Source organism: Maylandia zebra, linkage group LG18 (genome assembly GCF_041146795.1).
Source record: "Maylandia zebra isolate NMK-2024a linkage group LG18, Mzebra_GT3a, whole genome shotgun sequence".
Classification (NCBI taxonomy): domain Eukaryota; kingdom Metazoa; phylum Chordata; class Actinopteri; order Cichliformes; family Cichlidae; genus Maylandia; species Maylandia zebra.
This window is the reverse complement of record NC_135184.1, coordinates 15,347,416-15,367,457: the sequence shown is the minus strand read 5'-3', so window position 1 is coordinate 15,367,457 and position 20,042 is coordinate 15,347,416. Positions and strand designations below refer to the sequence as shown.

Below are 20,042 nucleotides of genomic sequence, written 5' to 3'. Positions count from 1 at the left end.
GCACAGCATTTTTTTTCTTTTTGTAAAGGTATAGATTAAAGTCTGAGATCCGCATCAGCAAGAATGACGTTCAAAAGCTTATTGAGCAAACCATCACGGTTGAATCTCAAGCCTTTATTAAACCGCACACAGTTCACCACAAGGGCAACATGTTCTGAACAGTTTCCCCACACACCTCCCTGAAAAGAGCATTAGTGAAGATTTGGCAGAAAGAACCTCATCTGTCAATACATTTCAGAACAATTACAGGAGATGATGTGAGCCAAGCACTTAAAAGACCTGAGATTGAACCCAGATTACCCCGAGGGGGCCAACAGGTGAACAAGGGCAAGTCTTTACAGTGTTTTGTAATACGTCAGAGACAGCTTGGCTAGGCATTTCTGTACAAGATTAAATGACTAGAGAGAAACATTTTGCTTTAATGATATGAGCACCTCATCAAAGGCTTTAAAAAATATACAATGTGTATAAAACATTTAATGAAACTGCAGCGCTAGACTCAAAAACCTCTTGAGGATCCAGTCCAGAGATTGCCTCTCATCATCTCTCCATTTTCAAAGCCCACTGTGGTTGAATATTTAACACCATTTGACAGAATTTGTTTACAAGCATCTGTGTTGGTTACAAAAGAAAACAAAAAAATTAAGGTATTCAAATCTTTAAAGACACCAGTTTTATTGCACATCTATGCAGACAGTGCTTTGAAATGGCAATTTGTGTGTATATTGGATGTTGTCTTTGTCTTCTGAGAAGTCTGCCACAGCTATTGTTCCTCTCCAAGTATGTCCAGCCGCCGGGGGCCATACAGTAGAACATACGCTATATGCCAGTCTCCGCCACCTGACAGTCGCAGGATATCCTCTGGAGACACCACACTCACCTTGTCATCGTCAAACTTGACCCACTCATCTGTCAGAACGACACCGGAAGACACGACACATGAAGCGCTTGCACAGTATAAATTGGGACTGACTGATGTCAGGTGCGTTCCGATTACTGTCACACAAATGCGATTACCTTCTTTCCTTTTGACCCATCCCACATAGTGGCCTGAGGAGCTTGAGCGGCCTTGGTGCGTCAGCACAGCCTGCAGGTCGTAGTAGCCACTGTTGTTGGAACCAAGGTCTACAAGAAGAAAACGTGCCGTACCTTTAATTCTGACTCGTGAGCAAAAGAAAAATATCCACACAGAGAGAAAAAAAAAAAAAAAAGCATACTCAAATTTCACTCCAAAGATTTCATGACAAAAAAACATAACCGCGTTTGTTTTGACAGGAAAATGAAAGACGGGTCCAGCAATTTATTTAAACGTGGAAAAACAGAGTTTGTACCATTCAAACAAGCTTGAAATATTTGGTATGACCACCTTTATTCTTGGACAGCCTGACCTGTCTTTGGAGCTCTATTGTAATTTCTTTAAAGAGTCTTTAGGGATAGTTTTCCAGGTTTCTTGAAGGACATTTACACCTCTTCTTTCGATCTTGGCTGTCTTTTGTTCGATTCTCTGTCAAAATGATTCTACACTGCTTCAATAATGTTGAGGTCTGGACTCCGGGGAGGGCGATCCATGACTGATAGTTAGGGGTGGGTTTAAAACTAATTGATTTCCCTGATTCAAATTGATTTTAGTTTGAATAATGAAATATCGACTTATGAAATCCATTTTTAAAAATAAATGTATTTTGCCAGAAAAGCCAGAATCTCAGGTTAAAGCTCACGAAACCATTTCAACAACCGCCAAACAGCTAAAACAGCAAACGATTAAAGAGCAGGTAAATGGTGTCTGCAAAAATATGTAAACACAGAGCACGGATCCACCCCGATGGCACGTATGCCGACATCCCGGGTGTTGAAAGCTGACGTATCACAGATCCTGAAGCTGCAGGTTTCGTTGCTCTCAGACCAAAATTCACTGAACCAGCAGCAAGAAGATCAAAACTACACTTCACGTTTAGAAAACACTGTCATGAATTCCCTCTTACTTTTGCCATTTTGCTTCCACCACAATAAAATAAATACATTTTTAAAAAAAAGCCACACTTCCTGTACAGTTCTTTCTCTCAGAAAGACCAGTTTACCATAAAAACAATCTGTTTTCTGCATTATTTGCTTGCTTATTATATAGCAGTTCACCATTGTGTACAGTATTTTCGCCTGCTGTTTTTTGCCTTAAAAAAAAAAAAAAAAAAAAAAGGACCTGACAAGAGAGCCTAATTTCTGCTGTTCAATACAGAAGAAGTGTAAACTTTTACAAATTTTGCCAAATTGCAAAATGCTTAGCAGTGCCTCTAATAAAACCTCTGTAACTTTGCTCTGCTTCACTTCAGCAGCATCAGGTAATGTTCATACGTTGATTCATGGTTTTCTTCTGCAGAATATTTTTAAGGTTAACTGCTATAAAAACCAGAAAAATTTTCTTCATGTTTTTTTTTGCGTTTTATCCTCAGTTACTTTGACACAAAGGCATCTGCTTGATGCTCACATCTCTACTGAAGTCTCAGCTTTCTATTTATAGAATGAATGAATAAATAAATAAATAAATAAATAAATAAATAAATAGATAGATAGATAAATAGATAGATAGATAGATAGATAATTATAATATTTCTGTCTGAGTCTAAATTGAATCGAATCGAAGAGGAGATCAAATCCAGTTGGGGCCCTGTGAATCAGATTGCGTTATAGAAATCAGTGACGATACCCAGCCCTACTGATAGTGTTGCACTGTATTTTTCACCGCCATAGCGACAAAGCTATCAGACCCTTTCCAGACGATAGATCGTGTTTTGAAGCTTGCCATGTTTGTCATGCATTTGTCCAGTTTTCTATTTTTTTGTTTTTTACAGGACGCCCTGTTGGTGCAAAAATACTATTTTATACCTGTCAAAATGTTATCTTTGGCATTTTTTGTAGATTCAAGTGAACTTTGCTTAGTTGACAATACTAGTTCATCACATGAGTTAGGCACCTTTTTTATGCTCGAATGATTCATAAGTCAGTCTTACAAAAAAAGTAAAATAAATAAAAGTAAAAGTCCTGTACTGAATGTCCTTCTTTCTATGTGTAAATTGAGTGAAAAAGCAGCCAGGATAAAAGACCTTCAGAAAGCCTGGAGAACTGCTGCTCAGCCTGGCTCCTTGGAAACAGGGGTGATGACTCGAGACTTTGTCCGGTAAGGCAGGTGAATTTGTAGTGCATTTACATTTTTTTCCCCATCTACTTCCAACACCTGATTTCTTTAACTTATATTGTAAATGTATTTTTTCTACTCATGTAACATTTCCTGCACTACTGTCACAGGTACATACCCTCTGAGAACGAGAAAGGCTCATATTTCACTTCTTTTGCTGCTTCTGCCTTCTTTATCAACTAGAAAAGAAAATCAAATAGAGTTTATGCTTTAAATAGGAGTTCATCTACTCGTAAATGTGTGTAAATGTCATGGCGAGCTGATCTGCTTTACCTTTTGCTGCTGTTTCTCTAGCTTCTTGTCCTCGACCTCCTTAAACTTTGACCTGATTGGTAACATCTTTTCCTGCAGCTCGGCAGTGCACAGCTCATAAACATCCAACATGAGCGGGAACTTGACATCCTAAAAAAATATACACAAATTCTGAGACTTTAGATCCTCAGCTACTGTGAGCACTGTAAGAAAGAACTGCAGCTGAAGACAAACCTTTAGAACTTTTGCATTGACAGACTCCTTCTCTTTGTAGAAAAACCTGACCATCTGAACAGTCAAGTAAGCAGGCAGGCGGCTAAGTTTTGACTAACAGGAGGAAAGAAAACCGAAATGAATGTCATACTCAAGTCCTACATTCACACAGTCCTGCAGGCAGTTTCAAATGACAAAAAGGAATATAAGAGCGAAAAGAGGACTTACGGATTTTATATACAGCGCATTTCTGTTCAGGGTCGGAGACATTTTTGTGATTTCTTCCTGCAGTCTCTGTTGGGGCAGAAAAATCAGAATTTAAAAAAACAAAACAAAAAAAACCAACTTGATCAGCTGTCTTATCATGTCTTGTGATAGAACATATCCTCTTTACTACACGAGCGTGTAACCACCAGTATCCTTGCACCTGTCCACTGCAAGCCATTTCATTTTGCACAAATCTTCCAAGTTTGTGCGGTTTTTCCTTCTGATGAAGTACGATTGGACCAACTCATCCATGTTGTAACCCATGCTGATTGACAGGCGTCCTGGCCCAAACAGCTGGAGTGGATCAGCATCTGCTAGAAGCATAACTGTGAGTCCTTCCCCCTGCAGAGGTCCTCTAATGACACTGCAGGGGTTGGGTGTATTGAGGATGGCCAGGAGTGGGAGTAAAGGGAGCTGTTGAGGAGTTTTATGGAGTGGTCTGGTAGATATCACCTCTTTGTGGACATGAGCAAGACAAAAGAGATGCTGGTTGATTTCCAATGTGAAAAAAAGAACTGTGACTAAGCCCATTACCATCATGTGTGAGGAGGCTGAAACAGTGGACTACTACAGGCACTAGGGTGTTCACTTGAATGGCAGACTAGACTTAAGAACCAAAAGTGATGCTGTGCGAAAGGGGGTGAGCAGACGCTACTTTCTGAGGAAACTCAGGTTCTTTAGTATGTGTAGCAAAATGCTGGAGATCTTCTACCATCCTGTGGTAGTGAGTGTCATTTACTTTGCTGTTGTGTACTTTGCTGGGGGACAGCATCAGTGCCAGAGATGCCCCCACGATCAACAACTAATTCACAAGGCTCGAACCATTGCTGGTCAGAATGTGCAGGTGTCTGAGTCAGTGAAGGACGGGAGGTCAATGACAAACTGCTGTCCACCATGGACAACCCACCATACCAGCTCCCCACTACAGAGGAAGCAGAGCTCATTCTCATTTGGACTGATTCAACCCCGCTACCATAAAGACCACTTCAGGAAAGCATTCCTACTATTCTCTACAAGACTGTATAACAGTTCCTGTTCTGGGCAGGTAAACACACGTGTCAGCATGCAAGAAATCACATTTTTCAACACAGATTTCTATACTATAGTTTCCAGCTGCAGTTTCTTGTGTTTACATACCGGTATTTATTAATGACATCTGCAGTTGGTCTTATTTTTCTTTAACTTCATGTTTTGTTTTGGTTTTGGATTTTCCACTTTTCCCAACTTTTATTTAACTTTTTTCCACAACAAATACAAGACTGGTTCACATCCAAAATAACAACACTGCACAGCACTAGAGTATTATAACATTATGTCCATTAGCATCCAGTTTACAGGTTACTCCCAGTGCTTCCAGTGGTTTCTTCCATTTGTCCACAAAAATTCGGGAGCTCCAATCAATATAATGTCCCAACCTGATCAGAGTCATAACATCAATGATGAGCGACTTCCATAGAGAAATGGAGGGAGGCTCAGCCCCCACCCATCTCAGCATAACTTCACGTTTTTGTTTTGTTGCATATAAATATTTTGCACTACCTCACATTATAAGCCCTTCACTGTCAGCTTGTGGTACTACTTTTTAATACTTTTACAACATTGCTTTTATCGTATTGTGTTCTATTGTTTTCATGCTGTTGTAACACAGTAATTTCCTTTGCGGGTTCAATAAACTGTCTGTCTTATTGGCTTGTTATGTAGGCCCAATTAGCTGATATGTGCCTGTGTATTGCACTCATACAGTTTGTGAATGAATCAAGCTTAGCATTAGCTCCTAACTGTAACCATAATAGTCAAAACACAAATGTTAAAGGTTAAAAATGTCCAGTCCAAAACCACTGTGTGATCTCAAGGTGGCTATATGCATCCTTCATACCATCTATGCTTTGCACACAGACCTCAGCCTTTTCATGATACTTACCAGCCTTAGTCCTGTTGCCAGGTATTTCACTTCTTGGTTGATGAAGCAACTGAGCTGGAGCTGGCTTTCCTTGCCCTTGATTGGTTCCTCCTCCTCAGACTCTGTGCATTTCATGCTGAATAGTAGAGTTAAGAAGAAGCCCGGCTCATTAATGTTTCACCTCTAGATTTTATCTCATTACCAACAACTATGAAAGAACAGTGCAGTCTTTTAAAGTGAAACTTATACTTGTATATATATATATATATATATATATATATATATATATATATATATCTCAAGTATTAAAGTGCACAAAGATTTGATTGACAAAGACAGAAGGATACCTAGTTTCAAATTCTACACCAAAATACTGGTCAATGAAGTTCTTCTTTGCAGAGGCAGAGGCAGCTCCACCCTCAGATTCAGTCTGAAGATTAAAAATAACAAAATTTTCTCATGAATTTATGAGACAGCCATAATTAGATTACAAAATAATAGATTTGGTGGGGGTTTTAAGCATTACCTCCATGGTAGTCTCTGGTTCTAGTGGCTCCAGCTTTTGCTGAAGCACTCTCATCATCTGCAGCCAACATTCATTGGCATCCTGAATAAACAACAAAGCACAATAAATGTCATGAATTTGCTGCCATTATGAGACTGAGTTAAAGACACGTCACATGGCTAATCAAATTTAACAACGCAGAACTATAATTAAGAGTTTTTCACCTGCTGGAGGTACTGCCCCTGATCCCCCTTCTCAGCAAACTGTGGAAAGGCCATATGGAGGAACTGCAGCAAAATAATGGGAGGGAGGCTGGACGAGGTTTTATCCATAGTCTCATATAAATCACGAAGGGCTAAAAAACAAAGAAACCATTTTATTTGTATCAGTAAATTCACGACATTAATATGTCTATTTTTTGGCATGCTTCACACCTGCTGTGATGTACTGAGATGGTGCATTTGCTCCTGAAGATCGCAGAGCACCTGAATACCTGTAGCGGGAGAGTGATGTGAGGTGAACGGCAACTAAAACCAGTGGTGGTGAAATTATTCGTAATGATCTGAACACGTCACCGACAAACAGTAATAGCAGTAAAAATGACCTCCTGAGTGCAGTTTTGAGCTCTGGCACAGAGCGTAGACACTGCACTGTGGCGTTCATGTAGCAGGTGTTGCCCAAGTTCGTCAGTCCACAAGGCAGCTCCATCTGACAATGACAACATTCACAGTGGCATTGGTTCATCTCAAGGTATAACACTACGTGTAGGTAAGGGATACATAAATTTAGTTTCATTGTAGATCTGGGACTGTGCAGAAGGGACAATACAGAATCAACACATCACATTGAGTCCACTTCTTCTTTATCAAGTATGGTCATCTGATCTGTTCTAGATACATAAACTGTCTTTTTTTAAAAGCTCAAATTTGTTGAACTCTGTCCTTTCAATTCTTTTGGCGCGTCCAATTTCAGAAACGTTAATAAGTTCACACGTCAAACTCTATGAACCACTAAAGAGGCTTTGCTCATTTCTTTAATTTGTTCTTCCCTCCTGCCTGTGACCAAGACATCAATCTCAGTACTTCATGTTGCTGGAGGAGCTTTAATAAAAGACGCACAAGTGTATCCTTTTTAGGAAGTACTAAATAAATAAGTAAATATAATTCAGAGCAGCCCTAAACATAAACAAATATAAAGAACACTGCTACATCTGAAAGTGTAAAATACAGTTGCACTATGATGCAGTTGTGCCAAACATGAGATTTGAATAAAATCTCCTTAAAAATGGGGCTCCAGAGGATGCATCTCTCTCTCTTTTTTTTTTTTTTTTTTTTTTTTTTTTTAAATGGCTGTTTTATCCACCAACTTCTCTCTCCTCATGTCTCTTCCTCGCCAATTCTGCTCACATCCCTGATGAGAGGAACCGAGGATCCACAGATGAACAAACTCATAATGAGAAAGCGGGTCTTTTGTTTGCCCATTTCCATCTTAAAGACATTTACCCAGTATTTATCATGTGGAAGTTTGTAATTCATACTGTATTTTGAGTCTGCTGCATATTTTCTCTTCAGTAAATAAATTATAAATTCATTACTACACCAAAACACCTAGCTTGCAAATGTCTCACTGAGCCACACACACAAAAAAAGTTTTTAGCAACTAAATGATTCTGCACATTTAGTTTACCATTTTATACTTTATACTCAGTACATGAAAGCCCAATTCAATCAATCACATCCACACTAAAAGCTGTAATTGTTATATTTGTTCACCCCACAGTGGTAATTTTCAGGATTACTCACCGCTGAGGCCAGCTGCTCCTCAGTCATGTCCTCTACAAACATGGGTCGGACTGCAGGCTCCTCAGGTAGGGCATCTGCTGAGCCCATCATCAGCAGGGTCATTCCCTTCAAAAAGCAGAGAAATATTCATTTCAGTAATTTATGTGAAAATTTTGTGATGAAGCTCCCGTAAAGAACCACTTGGTATATGCGGTACTCACATTTTTCAGCTTAATATTTCCCCACTCGTCATCCTAGAATTCAGATAAAACATTGATTAGCAACCTTAAAATGGATAAGGTTTACTCATCTTACCTTTAACTTTACCTTATTTGTTTCAAAACAAATGAAAAGACAAAACCAATCCTATAATTAATCAAAAAGTCCCTTTCATTTTTGTAAGAGCCATAGCACAACCTTGAAACTGAACCGAAACTAAGCATGTTTAAATTAAAGGAACTATATGCACTGGTGTGGTTCTCTGAGGATCTCCTTTTCTAGATTTTGGATGTTTATATTAGTACCTTGAGAGTGCCTCCCTTCACCATGACCTTCTGTCTGTCTGGCTGAACTCCTGTCAGGGCAAAGAGCTGCGCCTTGAACACCATGGGTGGTTCCTCAGTGTTGAGCTCTACTGCATCAAACTTCTCTTTGCCCCATTTCACATTTACTGAAAAGAAACAGAAGCACTCAGTGTCAAAATATTAGCCGTTCCTGGTTTGGGAAACCGTGACATGACACAGCACCTCCTTAGCATCAGGGTAGTGCTCCAAGGAATAAGGCACCCGGTTAGTCAAGCTGACTGTCGGTGAATAAACACAAAGTGGGAGCCAACAAATATGCAGCAGTCTGAATGTCTATGAACCGTAATAAAGGCGCTCATTGGCGATTATAGAAATCAGTATAAGATCACTGACACAAAGAAAACAAACTGAGTGATCGCATGTCTTCAAGACGCAGTTGGAGTAAAGACGTATAACTGTACACTATGATTTAGCTAGCTTTGTTAGCAATGCTATCCTTTATAGTAAAAGGCACAAGTGCTCCCAATTCTGCTAAAAAATTTATAGGGAAATGTCTTCAGCGAGTAAAACCACAATTAAAGTGGTGACATTGCGGTGAGAATCAGTAGCTTTACATAATTAGTTAACTCACCTTACTTATTACCTGCTAACTGGGTAACTAAGCTAGCTGACAGCAGCAGAAGCTCAGTTAGCTTGGACAGCTTTTTCACGTACTCAGTAAATAACGTTAACAAACAGCAAGCCGGATACAGTGGTGTAACAATTCTGTGCGCTTCCCTGTTTCAAAAAAGTGTCTTCTGAAATAACTCTACCACTAGTCTAAGAACAAGATGCTGTCAAGATAGCATGCTAACGGTTGTAGGCTAAATGCAAATCATGCTACACACAGCTAAGCTAACATGCTAATGTAATTTAAAACTAAAAACACGTGTAAGGGTTCCCGTTTTTAAAGTATTTTCTCCTTGGTGATAATCATGCTGTATTAAAAGTACTTTACCTGTAAACACCGGCATATTTAGAAACCTTTAATATCCTCAACTCGCTATTTTTCCTGTTTCGGTCCACTGGGGCGCGTATGAAGAGTTGCTAGTTCTCGGACTGAACTTCATTCAAACAGAATGACGCTGCAACAACACGCTGGGAACTTATCGATGCGCTCTGACATCTGCTAGTCGCCCTGCTGGCCTGCAGCAACATCCGAGATACACACACCCAGATCATTCAGACTTCTTTAATTACAGTATTTATAAGGCTGTAACTACACGGATTTCCAAGTGTGAGTGAATGATAGTTATCTCACAGCAAAGAGTGCACTGCTCTCACTGTGACACCGTAAATAGACCAACTTTGGGGATGGAACCCCTTTGTTCCTTCCACTCCATATGATTAAAAAACACCAAGTATTTATTTATTTTTTTAGAATATAAAAGCACAAAACTACAATTAATTGTGCCGCTATAGTTTAGTGATTAAGCAGAAGACCAATATGGTGAACCCTTGTGCAAAGGCCTGGGTTTGACCCCACAATAGGACATTTCCTGCATGTGTGCTCTGATGTCCTGTTCAAAATAAAAGTGAAAAAGGCCCAAAAATAAACCTGGTGAGAATAAAAGTGTCAAGATTAGCAGAGTTAAATTAGCATATAAAGATGTGCTTAGGGGTCCTTGAATCTGTCCCAGCTGGCCTGATACAAAAACATAAATGACATCTAAAGTGAAAACTACTATACAATGAATGACAGAGATATGTTTATTGACATATCCATCAGTGCGGATTCCAATGCAATTTAACCATGCAAATTATCCAAGACACGAGTAGATCATAGTTCCAGTGCTTTTTGTTTTTAACTGAACAAAACGTTACACATAAAAAGACTGTGGAGGTATTCCATAATCCTTATGTCTCTCTCATATTATACACTGTGGGGGTGTTTGCATTAGCGGGACATTACCATGTTAGAGAAAATGACTTGCAATCGAGGACAATCATTGACACGGGCTTGTTTTTAAGATACATCCTCCTCAAATTTATGATATGAACCAAGAACGGGGACTTTGTTTTTACACAAACTCTATTGCTATGTGTTCATAAAGAGGTAATCTAATATATTTATTTATATATATAATTTTTTATATATATTCAAACCAGACAAAGCAAGTTCTGATAAAACCACACACGTGTGGCAAATTCTTAAAAAAAAATGATGGAAGAATTCAGATTTGTCTTGTTTCAACAACAAAAAAAAAGGAAAGAAAAACATATGGCAGTAAAATCAATATCCAAACGGTAAGGCACTAGGTGGGCCAAATGCTACACCTGTTTAGTCTTCTACAAATAATTTACAGTCAAGTCAAACAGTGCAGTTTTACATTTGTTAACTTAATGTTTTCCTTTTGAACCACTTATCTATGAATCAATGTAAGGCAATACATTACAAAGAAAAAATACACTGAATACACAAAAAAAAAAAATATTACAGACAATGTACCAAATAAACAAAAAAAGTTTTAGGACTCCTATATACCATTACAATGGAATTTTCCTTATGGCTTGGAGCAATAAAAATAATTATAATAAAAACAATGCATAGATTTAAATGATGATCTTGCATGCTCCTCACTCAATACTCAAAACATCTAATACTCATGTCCCAATACGTTGTCCCAAACCTGATATAACTGACTTGCAGAGTGATAAGAATAAAGGCAAAAAGGCCAGAGACGTTAGATGAAGGCATCAGTCATTAAAAAAAAAAAACAACAACAACAAAACCAAAACAAAACAAAAGCATAGTTGCATTAAAGCCCACGTTATCCGACAGGTGGGGGAAAGAAATTACTAAATAGATATCAATTTTCCGCCCCTGAGACACAACCTTTCGCCGCAGATCTGCAATCCCTGTATGACAGTACCTTAAACTGAACACATACATGCAGCAGTCCCAGCAAAACCCCCTTTTACCTTCCAGTTTCCATTCCAACTCTCACATGATATGAAGCACAGGATGTCTACATGACAGGAGTCCCTCTCTCCCTCTGTTGTCCATCTTTAGATCAAGACGTGTGCGCCATCTTCTGGTGAAAACGTAGAGCTGCAAGTTTGCTGAGTTGGTCAAGTGACTCCCTCCCCTTGCTTTTTTAATGTCCACGATGCCTTGTGTCTGAAGTGTGTTGCAATTTCTCCAGCGTTGGTTATTTGTCAATATACATATATTTTTTTAGCTTTGTTTTTTTGTTTTTTAATGAATTATCTATGCAATACAGTTTCTTTCCATTTTTGAGGATGAGGAAGGAAGGGAAAGTTTAGAGTCCAGAGAAAAATCCCAACGGTTCAGACGGTTAGCTGAAAGAAGAACAGAGACAGGTGTCCAGTAAAAGAAAGGCCTTTTCAAAATAAAATAAAAAACCTTCGTTAGTAACCCAGTCTAACAACAGAAACAGAAAAGCTGGCTTACAGACACTATAACACCTTTTCATGATGTTTGACCAGTAATGTAAAAATCCTGAATATTGGTCTAATGAGAGTTGCCATGTAAGAATATGAAGTTAGTAACTGACCCCAACAACACATTAGTGCCAATTAGAAAATCCCAAGTGCCAACTGCACAGAGCCCAAGAGTCAACCAAGCAACCAGGAAGTGTCTCTTGAGTTTGAAACACCCAATAACACAATTAATAAATAGACAAGTTTAAAGTCATAGAAAAAAGTCTGTTTTTTAAAAACGCACACACACACACACACACACACACACACACACACACACACACACACACACACACACACACACACACACAAAACTTTCTGAAGAAGTTCCTGTCAACAAGTGCTCGATGTTGTGTCTGCTGCTTGGAGGGTGGACTGCGCTCTGCTACAACACAGGAGACAAACAGCAGGTCACATGACTGACTTGACCACATCTCAGCCCACAAGATGGGTTTGAGGAGAGAGAGAAAAAAAAGGCTACTGACTGCAGCACACCCTGACTGACTGCCTGAAGAGAAAAAATACTCACGTTTTATCCTAGTTATCTAAAGTTATTTCACCATTAGTGAAAATATGTAAACGCAATCTGAGTTAATAAATAAATACAAATAAGGTCTGACGAGATGGGTTTTATTTCAAAGTTATCAAGTTACCTCAGCTTTCCTGTATTGCTTTTAGGGTTCTTGCGGAAGGATTGGTTGGGTCCAGAGCGAGTGGACATGGACCGCGGCGAGGCTCTTGTGAATGTCGACGGCGGGGTCTTGGGAATCTTCTTTCCGAGGTGGCCGATCCATTTCTTCTGCTCGTCTTGGGTCAGAGCCAGCAGCAGCATGTCCCGGGCAGAGGTCACGTCGTAGTTTACTGGACAGGATGACACAATCAAGCCTTAAAAACATGACCTCGAACTATCCAAGTCCTCCAAATGACTTTGTTTACACATTAGCAGATGTGTGGTACAAAACCTGATCGTGCCAGTGGTTTCACACTATTTCACTGATGAACAAGTGGCAGTGACGTGTCAACATAAGCTGGAATTTGCCAAGGGAGGACGAAACAAGGATGTAAACAACGCTTTAAAATACTTTCTTTCAACAAAAAGGCCTCAAGGATATAAACAATGTTTATATGACTGATACTGAAATGAAACAACAACAAGAACTCCCTTAGAAACCTCTGAGTTTAGCTGCAACAATAACCAATTTGTCCTGTTTACTTTGAGTATCCCAAAATGCTTCGTCAGTGAATTCCAACTTAGAGCCTGTACATAAACTAGAAAACACCTTCAAGGATTTATAGATACGGACTGTTTATTGTCTTAAAATGCTCGTGATACCAGCTTAGCCTGCAGAGATAAGAATTTGTGTTTTACCTTTGCAAGGAGCAATAACATCCTCCTTTTTGTCAAGGTGGTCCTTGTGGCACTTCACGTGGCAGCGGCGACACTCCAGGGCCGGAGGCGGCTTGAAGACGTGCCACAGAGGCTTGGCACAGGCCTCGCAGTTTGAAGGGAAGTGATATAACGTGGGGATGAACTCGTGGCCTTTGTGTGGGAGACAGTTGGTCTTGTCGCCCTGAGGGACTGTCTCTAGATCCGCCTCCTTCCTGCACTCTCCCTCATTAGCATACAAAATCTGAATAGTTAGAGAGAGATAGACAGGGCCTTGTTTCTGTGGCTGAGCAAACTCTATTCATGACTGCATGGAAATGTGAACATAAAAATAAAACTGCACATTAAAAAACAACAACAAAAAAAAGCCTACCTGGAAAATCCTTGGAATCTCATCAGTCTCAGCTCGGTACACATCTCCTTGCGTGACTGGCCTCACATGAAACAGTTTGCTACACAAGAAGGTATAAAAAGAGGAGAAATCCATTAACCTTTGTTACTTTTTCTTCTCTACATTTTTCAAGAAGACCGAGCTAGCAAGAAGAAGACGCCACAAAGAAAAACACTTACTCGATATCCAGTACCATCGAGGGGTTGGACTGCTCCTTATCCTGCTCGTCATTGTAGAACAGAATCTTCTTACTACTCACCACCACATACTGCAAATGTTGCAGAGACAAATGAGAGGGTTGGTGAAACCTCTTTCTGCATAATGAAAAATGTGAGCGAGCAAAGGAACCGTGCGACACACACCTGCTTCTTCCATCCGTATCTTTTGATGTTAGCACGATTAGGAATAGACAGCCAACCCTCCAATCTGGACTCTGAAAAGCAGCAAAGAAGAAAAACATGAAAAGAAAAATTCTGTGCAAGTATTTAGAGACACTAGATGAAGGCCATGCAGCAAATCAGGTCCAAACTCAACTGGGGAGAAAAATAAAGAACAAGTCAATAAATAAATGAATAAATAAATAAAACGCTGGTGAACTCCTCGGGAGTTTGCCAGCGTTAAGGTTAAGTGCACTGGAGTAGGTGACAAGAGAAGACTGTAGCTATCCCAGGCTGCAACTTCACACACCCATGCAAGAAGAGAATATTAGTATGAGTAAGGCCTTCTTATAGCATGCTAAGAGAGCATGTAAGACTGCAAAAGTATGTTAAAAATCCTGATGTAGTATTTGTGCAGCTGGAATTCAATAGTTGGGTTGCGGTCACGTGGTTCTGATGACGTGCGGAGGCAGCGCGATTTTTGAGTGGAGGGCGGAAGTAAACATGGAGGACACTGTGGAGAGTCAGGAGAGCAGCTATTGTGCAACTTTAGACCCCGTTTCTCGGGAGAGATATAAACAGATAGTTAAAAAATATATCAGACGTGATCCGTATTCTTTGAAAATGTCCGAATACACCACAGAAGTAAAGGATTTGCCTACTATCGAGGCTGTGGATATCACCAACTACTTGGTCCTCCAGACTTCTTACTACACTAGGCAGCAAATGAAAGCTTTCAAGAGTCTGGAGGCGTACAATTTTTTTTGTCAGCGGGTGGGTCCACAACCTTGGAACAAAACGTCTCCGTGATGGATACAGTTTGGTGTTTGCAAGGGTGAGTGTTTGTTCTTATATTGCTTTTTAAACACGCTAACAGTTAGCGGTAGCGGCTTTAACGTCAACAAACATGCCACATCCTTAGGACTTCGTTAGAGTGACAGTTGTTTGTTTCAAGGTAAACCATTCTCAGCGGTCTAACGAGACACCTCTGAAGACTTGGGTAATTGCAAAGGAGGATGGAGAAGTGATTGCAGCTCATTGCAATTGTATGGCAGGGTTAGTAGCCTGTTCTCCACTGTCACTAGGCTCAAATCCGGGCTCTCAGCCGTCTGTTGCATATCCAAAATCGCCTCTGCACATCGATGCTGTTCTGCCTTAAGCTTCATTCTTTTCTCTCGTTTGAGAACTGATTCCGATCTGGGTTTTCGTTCGTAGCCGAGATTGACCGTCGGAGCCCAGTCCTCCGACTCTTCGTCATCCAAAGCACTTGGGCAGCCTATAGTCCCAATCAAGTCAATATTAGACTACTAACTTAAAAGCACTAAGTAAACGAGAATTTAACGACAACCTAATGCTAATAAGTTCGTTTGCAAACATAACATTACCTCTGACGAAGTGGTCGCTGCAGACACGGGCATTGGCAGACTCTGCTCCTCCCGACTGTAAACGTAAATTTAAAATCCATTTTTTCCTACGTTTTTCGGTTAGAATTTTCCATTTTTCTCCTCTTCGTTGGGCTATTTTTGGTACCCTAAAATACCGTTTATCAGTTTCTCTGGTCGACCTACTGGAGCATCCGTAAACACAACAGGACATAGGCATTTTGCGTACTGTCTGTCCGTGATTTTGCGCTTATCTTTTTCACTTCCGACCGCCAGTCAAATTTCGCGCTTTACGTCGACGTCACGTCTACGTCAAATGAAACCTAGCTATTAGCTTGATCACTCGCTCCTTTCACAGAAACAAATGTGTGTTATCTTTATTCAAAAATTAAATCATAAATGCAAGTGCATGCAGCTGAAACAACACAATCTAAACAGGTTCAGTAGGGGAAAAAAAAAAAAACCACAAAAAAGTGGGATTTGTCTACTACATGTGAGGTCGTGAGGGAGGTCTTCGTGTCCAAACGAGCAGCGATTTGTGGTGAGCATGCCGACACAGACACAAGGGTGTTGCGTGTTTGAAGAACACGTTTGTTCCAGTGTTTGGAGACATTTAAAAGGTGCTGAGAGTGACGCGGCAGACCTCACACCGGGTGTTGTGTCAGTAAACTTTGTTCTAATTTGGCTGCTTCACTGCTCAGGTCGGCCTCGTGACATTAAGCAAATTCACTCCCAGCGCTCTCTCGTAATATCTCGTCACTGTTAGTCATTACATTATTTTTTTCTCCTCTAGAGCTGATTCACTCCCCACACTCTGACAGGCTTCTTTCAAAAGTGCTGTTGAATTCTCCCAGCAGATATGGCTGTCACACCTCTGGCAAAACAATACTTGAGAAATTGGGTGGAGGGGAAAAAAAACAACAAAAAAAAAACTACAGTACACACACATACAACAGCAGCAACGCAGGCCGGGCAAAAAGGGGCTGATTCACCGAGTTACTCACAGAGGAAAAGGAATGGAAGTTACAAAGATAAGAAGAGCAAGGAGAACCAACTGGGCATGAGGGAAATAAAGAAGAGATTGATTTAACCACAGCTACCAACAAACATGAAAACAGCCAGCACAACATATATTCATACACATGTTAGATGTCATTTAAGAAGGTGATGCATTAGAAAGAGAATTAAGTGAGTCAGTACAGCTGCTTCCCTGCCTTCTAACACCTTACTGTACTAAACTTAAACTGCTTGGAAAAAAATCATTCACATGATGCTCTAAATACAGATTCAGATCTTTTGGCTCATGAACTAAAAACAACACATTTAAAAGAATAAAACCTGAAAGGGAGACTTATTTTAGACGAGACAAAAGTCAAATGTGTCAAATAAACCAAAACAAAAATCATATTCAGAAGGTTATACTTCAGGAATCGAGTCCTCGTGGTACCTACGCTAACTGACACAAACAAAGTAAGTCAAGTTTTCAACCAAGTAAAATCCCACACCGCATAACTTCGTCACCAGATCAAAGTTCACGAGTGTAAGTTTATTTGATTTTTAACTGTCACTGTGATCGATAAAGGCAACAGCAGCTGTGACGGGCTGGGAACATACCTGCGATATTACTGTCCGTCTCGTCTGTCTGCAGGCTGGTGACGCTGGAGTTATCCATGCGCTGCTGCAGGTCGTTCAGTTTCTCCCGGAGCTGCTCGATGTCGCTCTCCTTGCTGTCCAGCTGCATCTGCAACTCGTTGCGATACGTGCTTTCCTCTGCCAATTGCTGGTGGTAGGAAGGTCAAAGGTTAAAACCAAATAATAGTCCACAGATCATCATACTGGGCTGCAGCGCAACCAGACGTTCACGTACCGCCTGCATCTCGCTCAGCTCCTTCTGGTATTTGATGGCCATGTGGTTAAACTTTTCCTTCTCCTGATTAAGCTCCAGCTGAAGCTTGCGGTTTTCCTTCTCCTTTTTCCGCAGATCAGCTGTGCTACCCTTCTTCTTCTGGTCCAGCTTCATGTCTTTACGATTCATGATCTCTGCCAGTTTGTTCACCGCCTGACGGATGGAAAAGACCGAACAGTTGAACACATCGGCCGCATCTCTCCACTTGTTTACAGGAACAGTATGGAGTAACTTCTCGAAAAGTAAGAGGCTCTTACCTGAGTCTTCAGTGTGCGCTCTGTGTAGAGGATCTTCTCGTAGTTGGCCTTGATTGATTTTTCAATTTCTTCCTTCTGAGCGACATATTCTGAGAGAGACAAGGGGAATAAGCTTGTACATCGACATTAATTACAACGCGGAGATGTGCGCATCATGAAAAGCACAGTACCTTCATCCTGAATACGAAGCTTTTCACTTAACTCCGTCTTCTCTCTGCTGAGATTCTCCACATCTTTGGTCAGAGTTTTATAGGATTCCTCAAGCTGTGCAAAAATATGAAGATGTTTATTTTCTCTACTTTAAGTTAACAGAATTAGAAATTGAGCAATGAATATGAGTGTGGGAATAAAGAAAATGCTGTCAGTGTGTGTTTGAAGGCTCACCCGTGCAATAGTAGCCTCTTTCTCCCCAATCTCCTGCTTATGCCTTGTCACTGCTTTCTTGTTCTCTTGGCTGAGCTCGAAATACTGCTCCTCCTGAAGTGCCCGAGCAAGCTGTTCTGACTCGGCCTTGGTCACTGTCAGATCCAGCTGTGCAGACAAGGAATCCCTGTGTGCAGGATAAAGGAAGTTTGATTTTAAAAAAGAAAAAACCTCATCACTTGAATTTTCCCCCCATCAAACAGCAAAAGCTGAAAGAAATGAGGAATACTTACAAAAGGTTAAAGGTTATTTAGATATATAAGAAGGCTGCAATATGCATGAGGAGAACCGAGCCTCTTACCTTTCGTTGCACAAATCCTGCACCTTCTTATTAGCCTCCTGTATCTGCCGGTTCCTTTCCTCAATCTCCTCTTTTAGTTCTTTGACCTGAGTTTTGTAAAGCGTCTGAGGGAGAAAAAAACGAGATTAGCTGGAGCTTTTCACATTAAATGAGCACGACAGAGAAACTGTGACATATACTCACAGAAAAATACTGTTCAGCCTCAAGCTGGTCCTGAAGTTCCCTCATCTGTCCCTCGTTGCCTCTGTACTGTCTGTTAGCACGCCAAAACAAATATGTTAGGTGTTTGATTTTTTTTCTTTAGTAAATCCAACATGTATCATATTTTACACAGCAACCAAAACACTTCAGCCAGGAAAACAAAAAAGAGACCTGACATCTTAATTCAGCCTAGTCAGCCGACGCAGTAGAGCAAACTAGCCAGAGGATTAGCAATCAAGTAGATGGAGCTGGACTGAGAGTAAACGCTAATCCTGTGGTGTAAACACTGTAGCAGAACAGCTTTGAGAGTCACGCTCTAAGCTGGAATAACAGCACTTTTATGAAAATAGGAGGCAATTATAGGGCAATTTACACCCCGACTTCCAAGGAGCATTACTGGCCAGTGCAGCAGTAAGAGAAAATAAGCCCTCCTGGCTACAGCTACTGCCAGTTTGTTTCCAGGTTAAATTAACTGACACAATGGTGCAAATGCCCCATTTCATGTATATATAACTATTAATCATCAATTTTATCTCCATCATATTTGATAATGTTTAAGGCTCTATAACTAGTGAGCAGACAACATGGATAACATTTTAAGAGAAAAACAAACATTGAGTTTTCTAACTAAAAGGTGAAACTTACTTGGACAGCTGTGCCAGCTGAAACTCCAGTGAGCGTTTACTTTCCAGTGATGTGTTGATCTCTTGTTTGAGCTGTTTCTCTGAACACCTAAGACGGTCCATCTCCTGCATGCGGGTCTTCAGGTCGTTCTGAATCTGGATGCGTTTGCTTGACTCCTGCTCTACCTGAATCTGCAGATTCTTCACCTGGAGAAGAACGAGAGGGCGGGAAAGAATTCTAGGAATCACGGCGCTGAAAGAAATAAAATGACACACAAAACTCCATTGTGAGGATCGCTCAGTTACCTCATCCTCCAGCCGTTCCTTTTGCTTCATCAGCTGCTCCATTTTCTGCACAGACTGCTTAAGGTCAAACTCCAACATTGAGCACTGCTTCTCAACCTCCACCACCCGGCTCTCTGCCCTCATCCTTGCTCCCGTCTCCTCTGACATCTTCTGCTGGACAGCTGGAGAACATATTTGAAAAAGCAGTTAGTGTAATGGCTGTTTGGTTTTCGGGGATAACTACCATTTAACAACTCTTCAAGTTCACTTCAGATAATATATGCAGGAATGAGGGAACAGAAAGACGGCAACAGGTTTCAACTGGCGTCTGTTCAAAGCTCGAAAATTGCATAGAGACATTTGATACAGAAAAGCTAATTTTAATTTTTTCTTT

General features: G+C 40.5%; 2 protein-coding genes across 3 annotated transcripts in view; both read right to left on the bottom strand.

Moving 5' to 3' along the window:
* Positions 1-93: 93 nt before the first annotated feature.
* usp14 (ubiquitin specific peptidase 14 (tRNA-guanine transglycosylase)) lies at positions 94-9,842 on the bottom strand. Its single transcript, XM_012916848.2, has 16 exons — positions 9,630-9,842; positions 8,633-8,778; positions 8,330-8,362; positions 8,130-8,234; positions 6,932-7,035; positions 6,762-6,820; positions 6,552-6,682; positions 6,349-6,429; positions 6,170-6,252; positions 5,844-5,958; positions 3,884-3,949; positions 3,677-3,769; positions 3,464-3,592; positions 3,309-3,369; positions 1,018-1,125; positions 94-909 (listed from the first exon to the last, which is right to left on the bottom strand). Exons 1-16 carry the CDS (start codon positions 9,643-9,645, stop codon positions 764-766), a joined length of 1,476 nt encoding a protein of 491 aa, XP_012772302.1. The 5' UTR covers positions 9,646-9,842; the 3' UTR covers positions 94-763.
* A 525-nt stretch (positions 9,843-10,367) lies between these two features.
* The window catches only part of rock1 (Rho-associated, coiled-coil containing protein kinase 1), a 32,645-nt gene continuing 22,970 nt past the window's right edge, over positions 10,368-20,042 (bottom strand). Inside the window, exons 19-33 of one of the 2 annotated variants that reach the window (XM_004542851.6) lie at positions 19,670-19,830; positions 19,386-19,570; positions 18,723-18,792; positions 18,540-18,643; positions 18,200-18,365; positions 17,986-18,079; positions 17,816-17,904; positions 17,520-17,711; positions 17,267-17,432; positions 14,256-14,326; positions 14,073-14,161; positions 13,876-13,954; positions 13,485-13,746; positions 12,769-12,976; positions 10,368-12,500 (exon numbers count right to left, since the gene is read on the bottom strand). In XM_004542851.6, coding sequence (XP_004542908.2) covers positions 12,449-12,500; positions 12,769-12,976; positions 13,485-13,746; positions 13,876-13,954; positions 14,073-14,161; positions 14,256-14,326; positions 17,267-17,432; positions 17,520-17,711; positions 17,816-17,904; positions 17,986-18,079; positions 18,200-18,365; positions 18,540-18,643; positions 18,723-18,792; positions 19,386-19,570; positions 19,670-19,830 — 1,988 coding nt within the window. In that variant the 3' untranslated portion in view covers positions 10,368-12,448. The remainder of the gene's footprint in view (positions 12,501-12,768; positions 12,977-13,484; positions 13,747-13,875; positions 13,955-14,072; positions 14,162-14,255; positions 14,327-17,266; positions 17,433-17,519; positions 17,712-17,815; positions 17,905-17,985; positions 18,080-18,199; positions 18,366-18,539; positions 18,644-18,722; positions 18,793-19,385; positions 19,571-19,669; positions 19,831-20,042) is intronic. The other variant, XM_004542852.5, reaches the window with a different exon arrangement.

Excerpts from the sequence above, each read along its gene's own strand:
- usp14 (XM_012916848.2), bottom strand. Across the intron at positions 6,683-6,761 it reads ATCTCAGTACATCACAGCAG|CCCTTCGTGATTTATATGAG; the intron begins GTGTGAAGCATG and ends TTTGTTTTTTAG. Across the intron at positions 3,370-3,463 it reads TAGAGAAACAGCAGCAAAAG|TTGATAAAGAAGGCAGAAGC; the intron begins GTAAAGCAGATC and ends TTTCTTTTCTAG.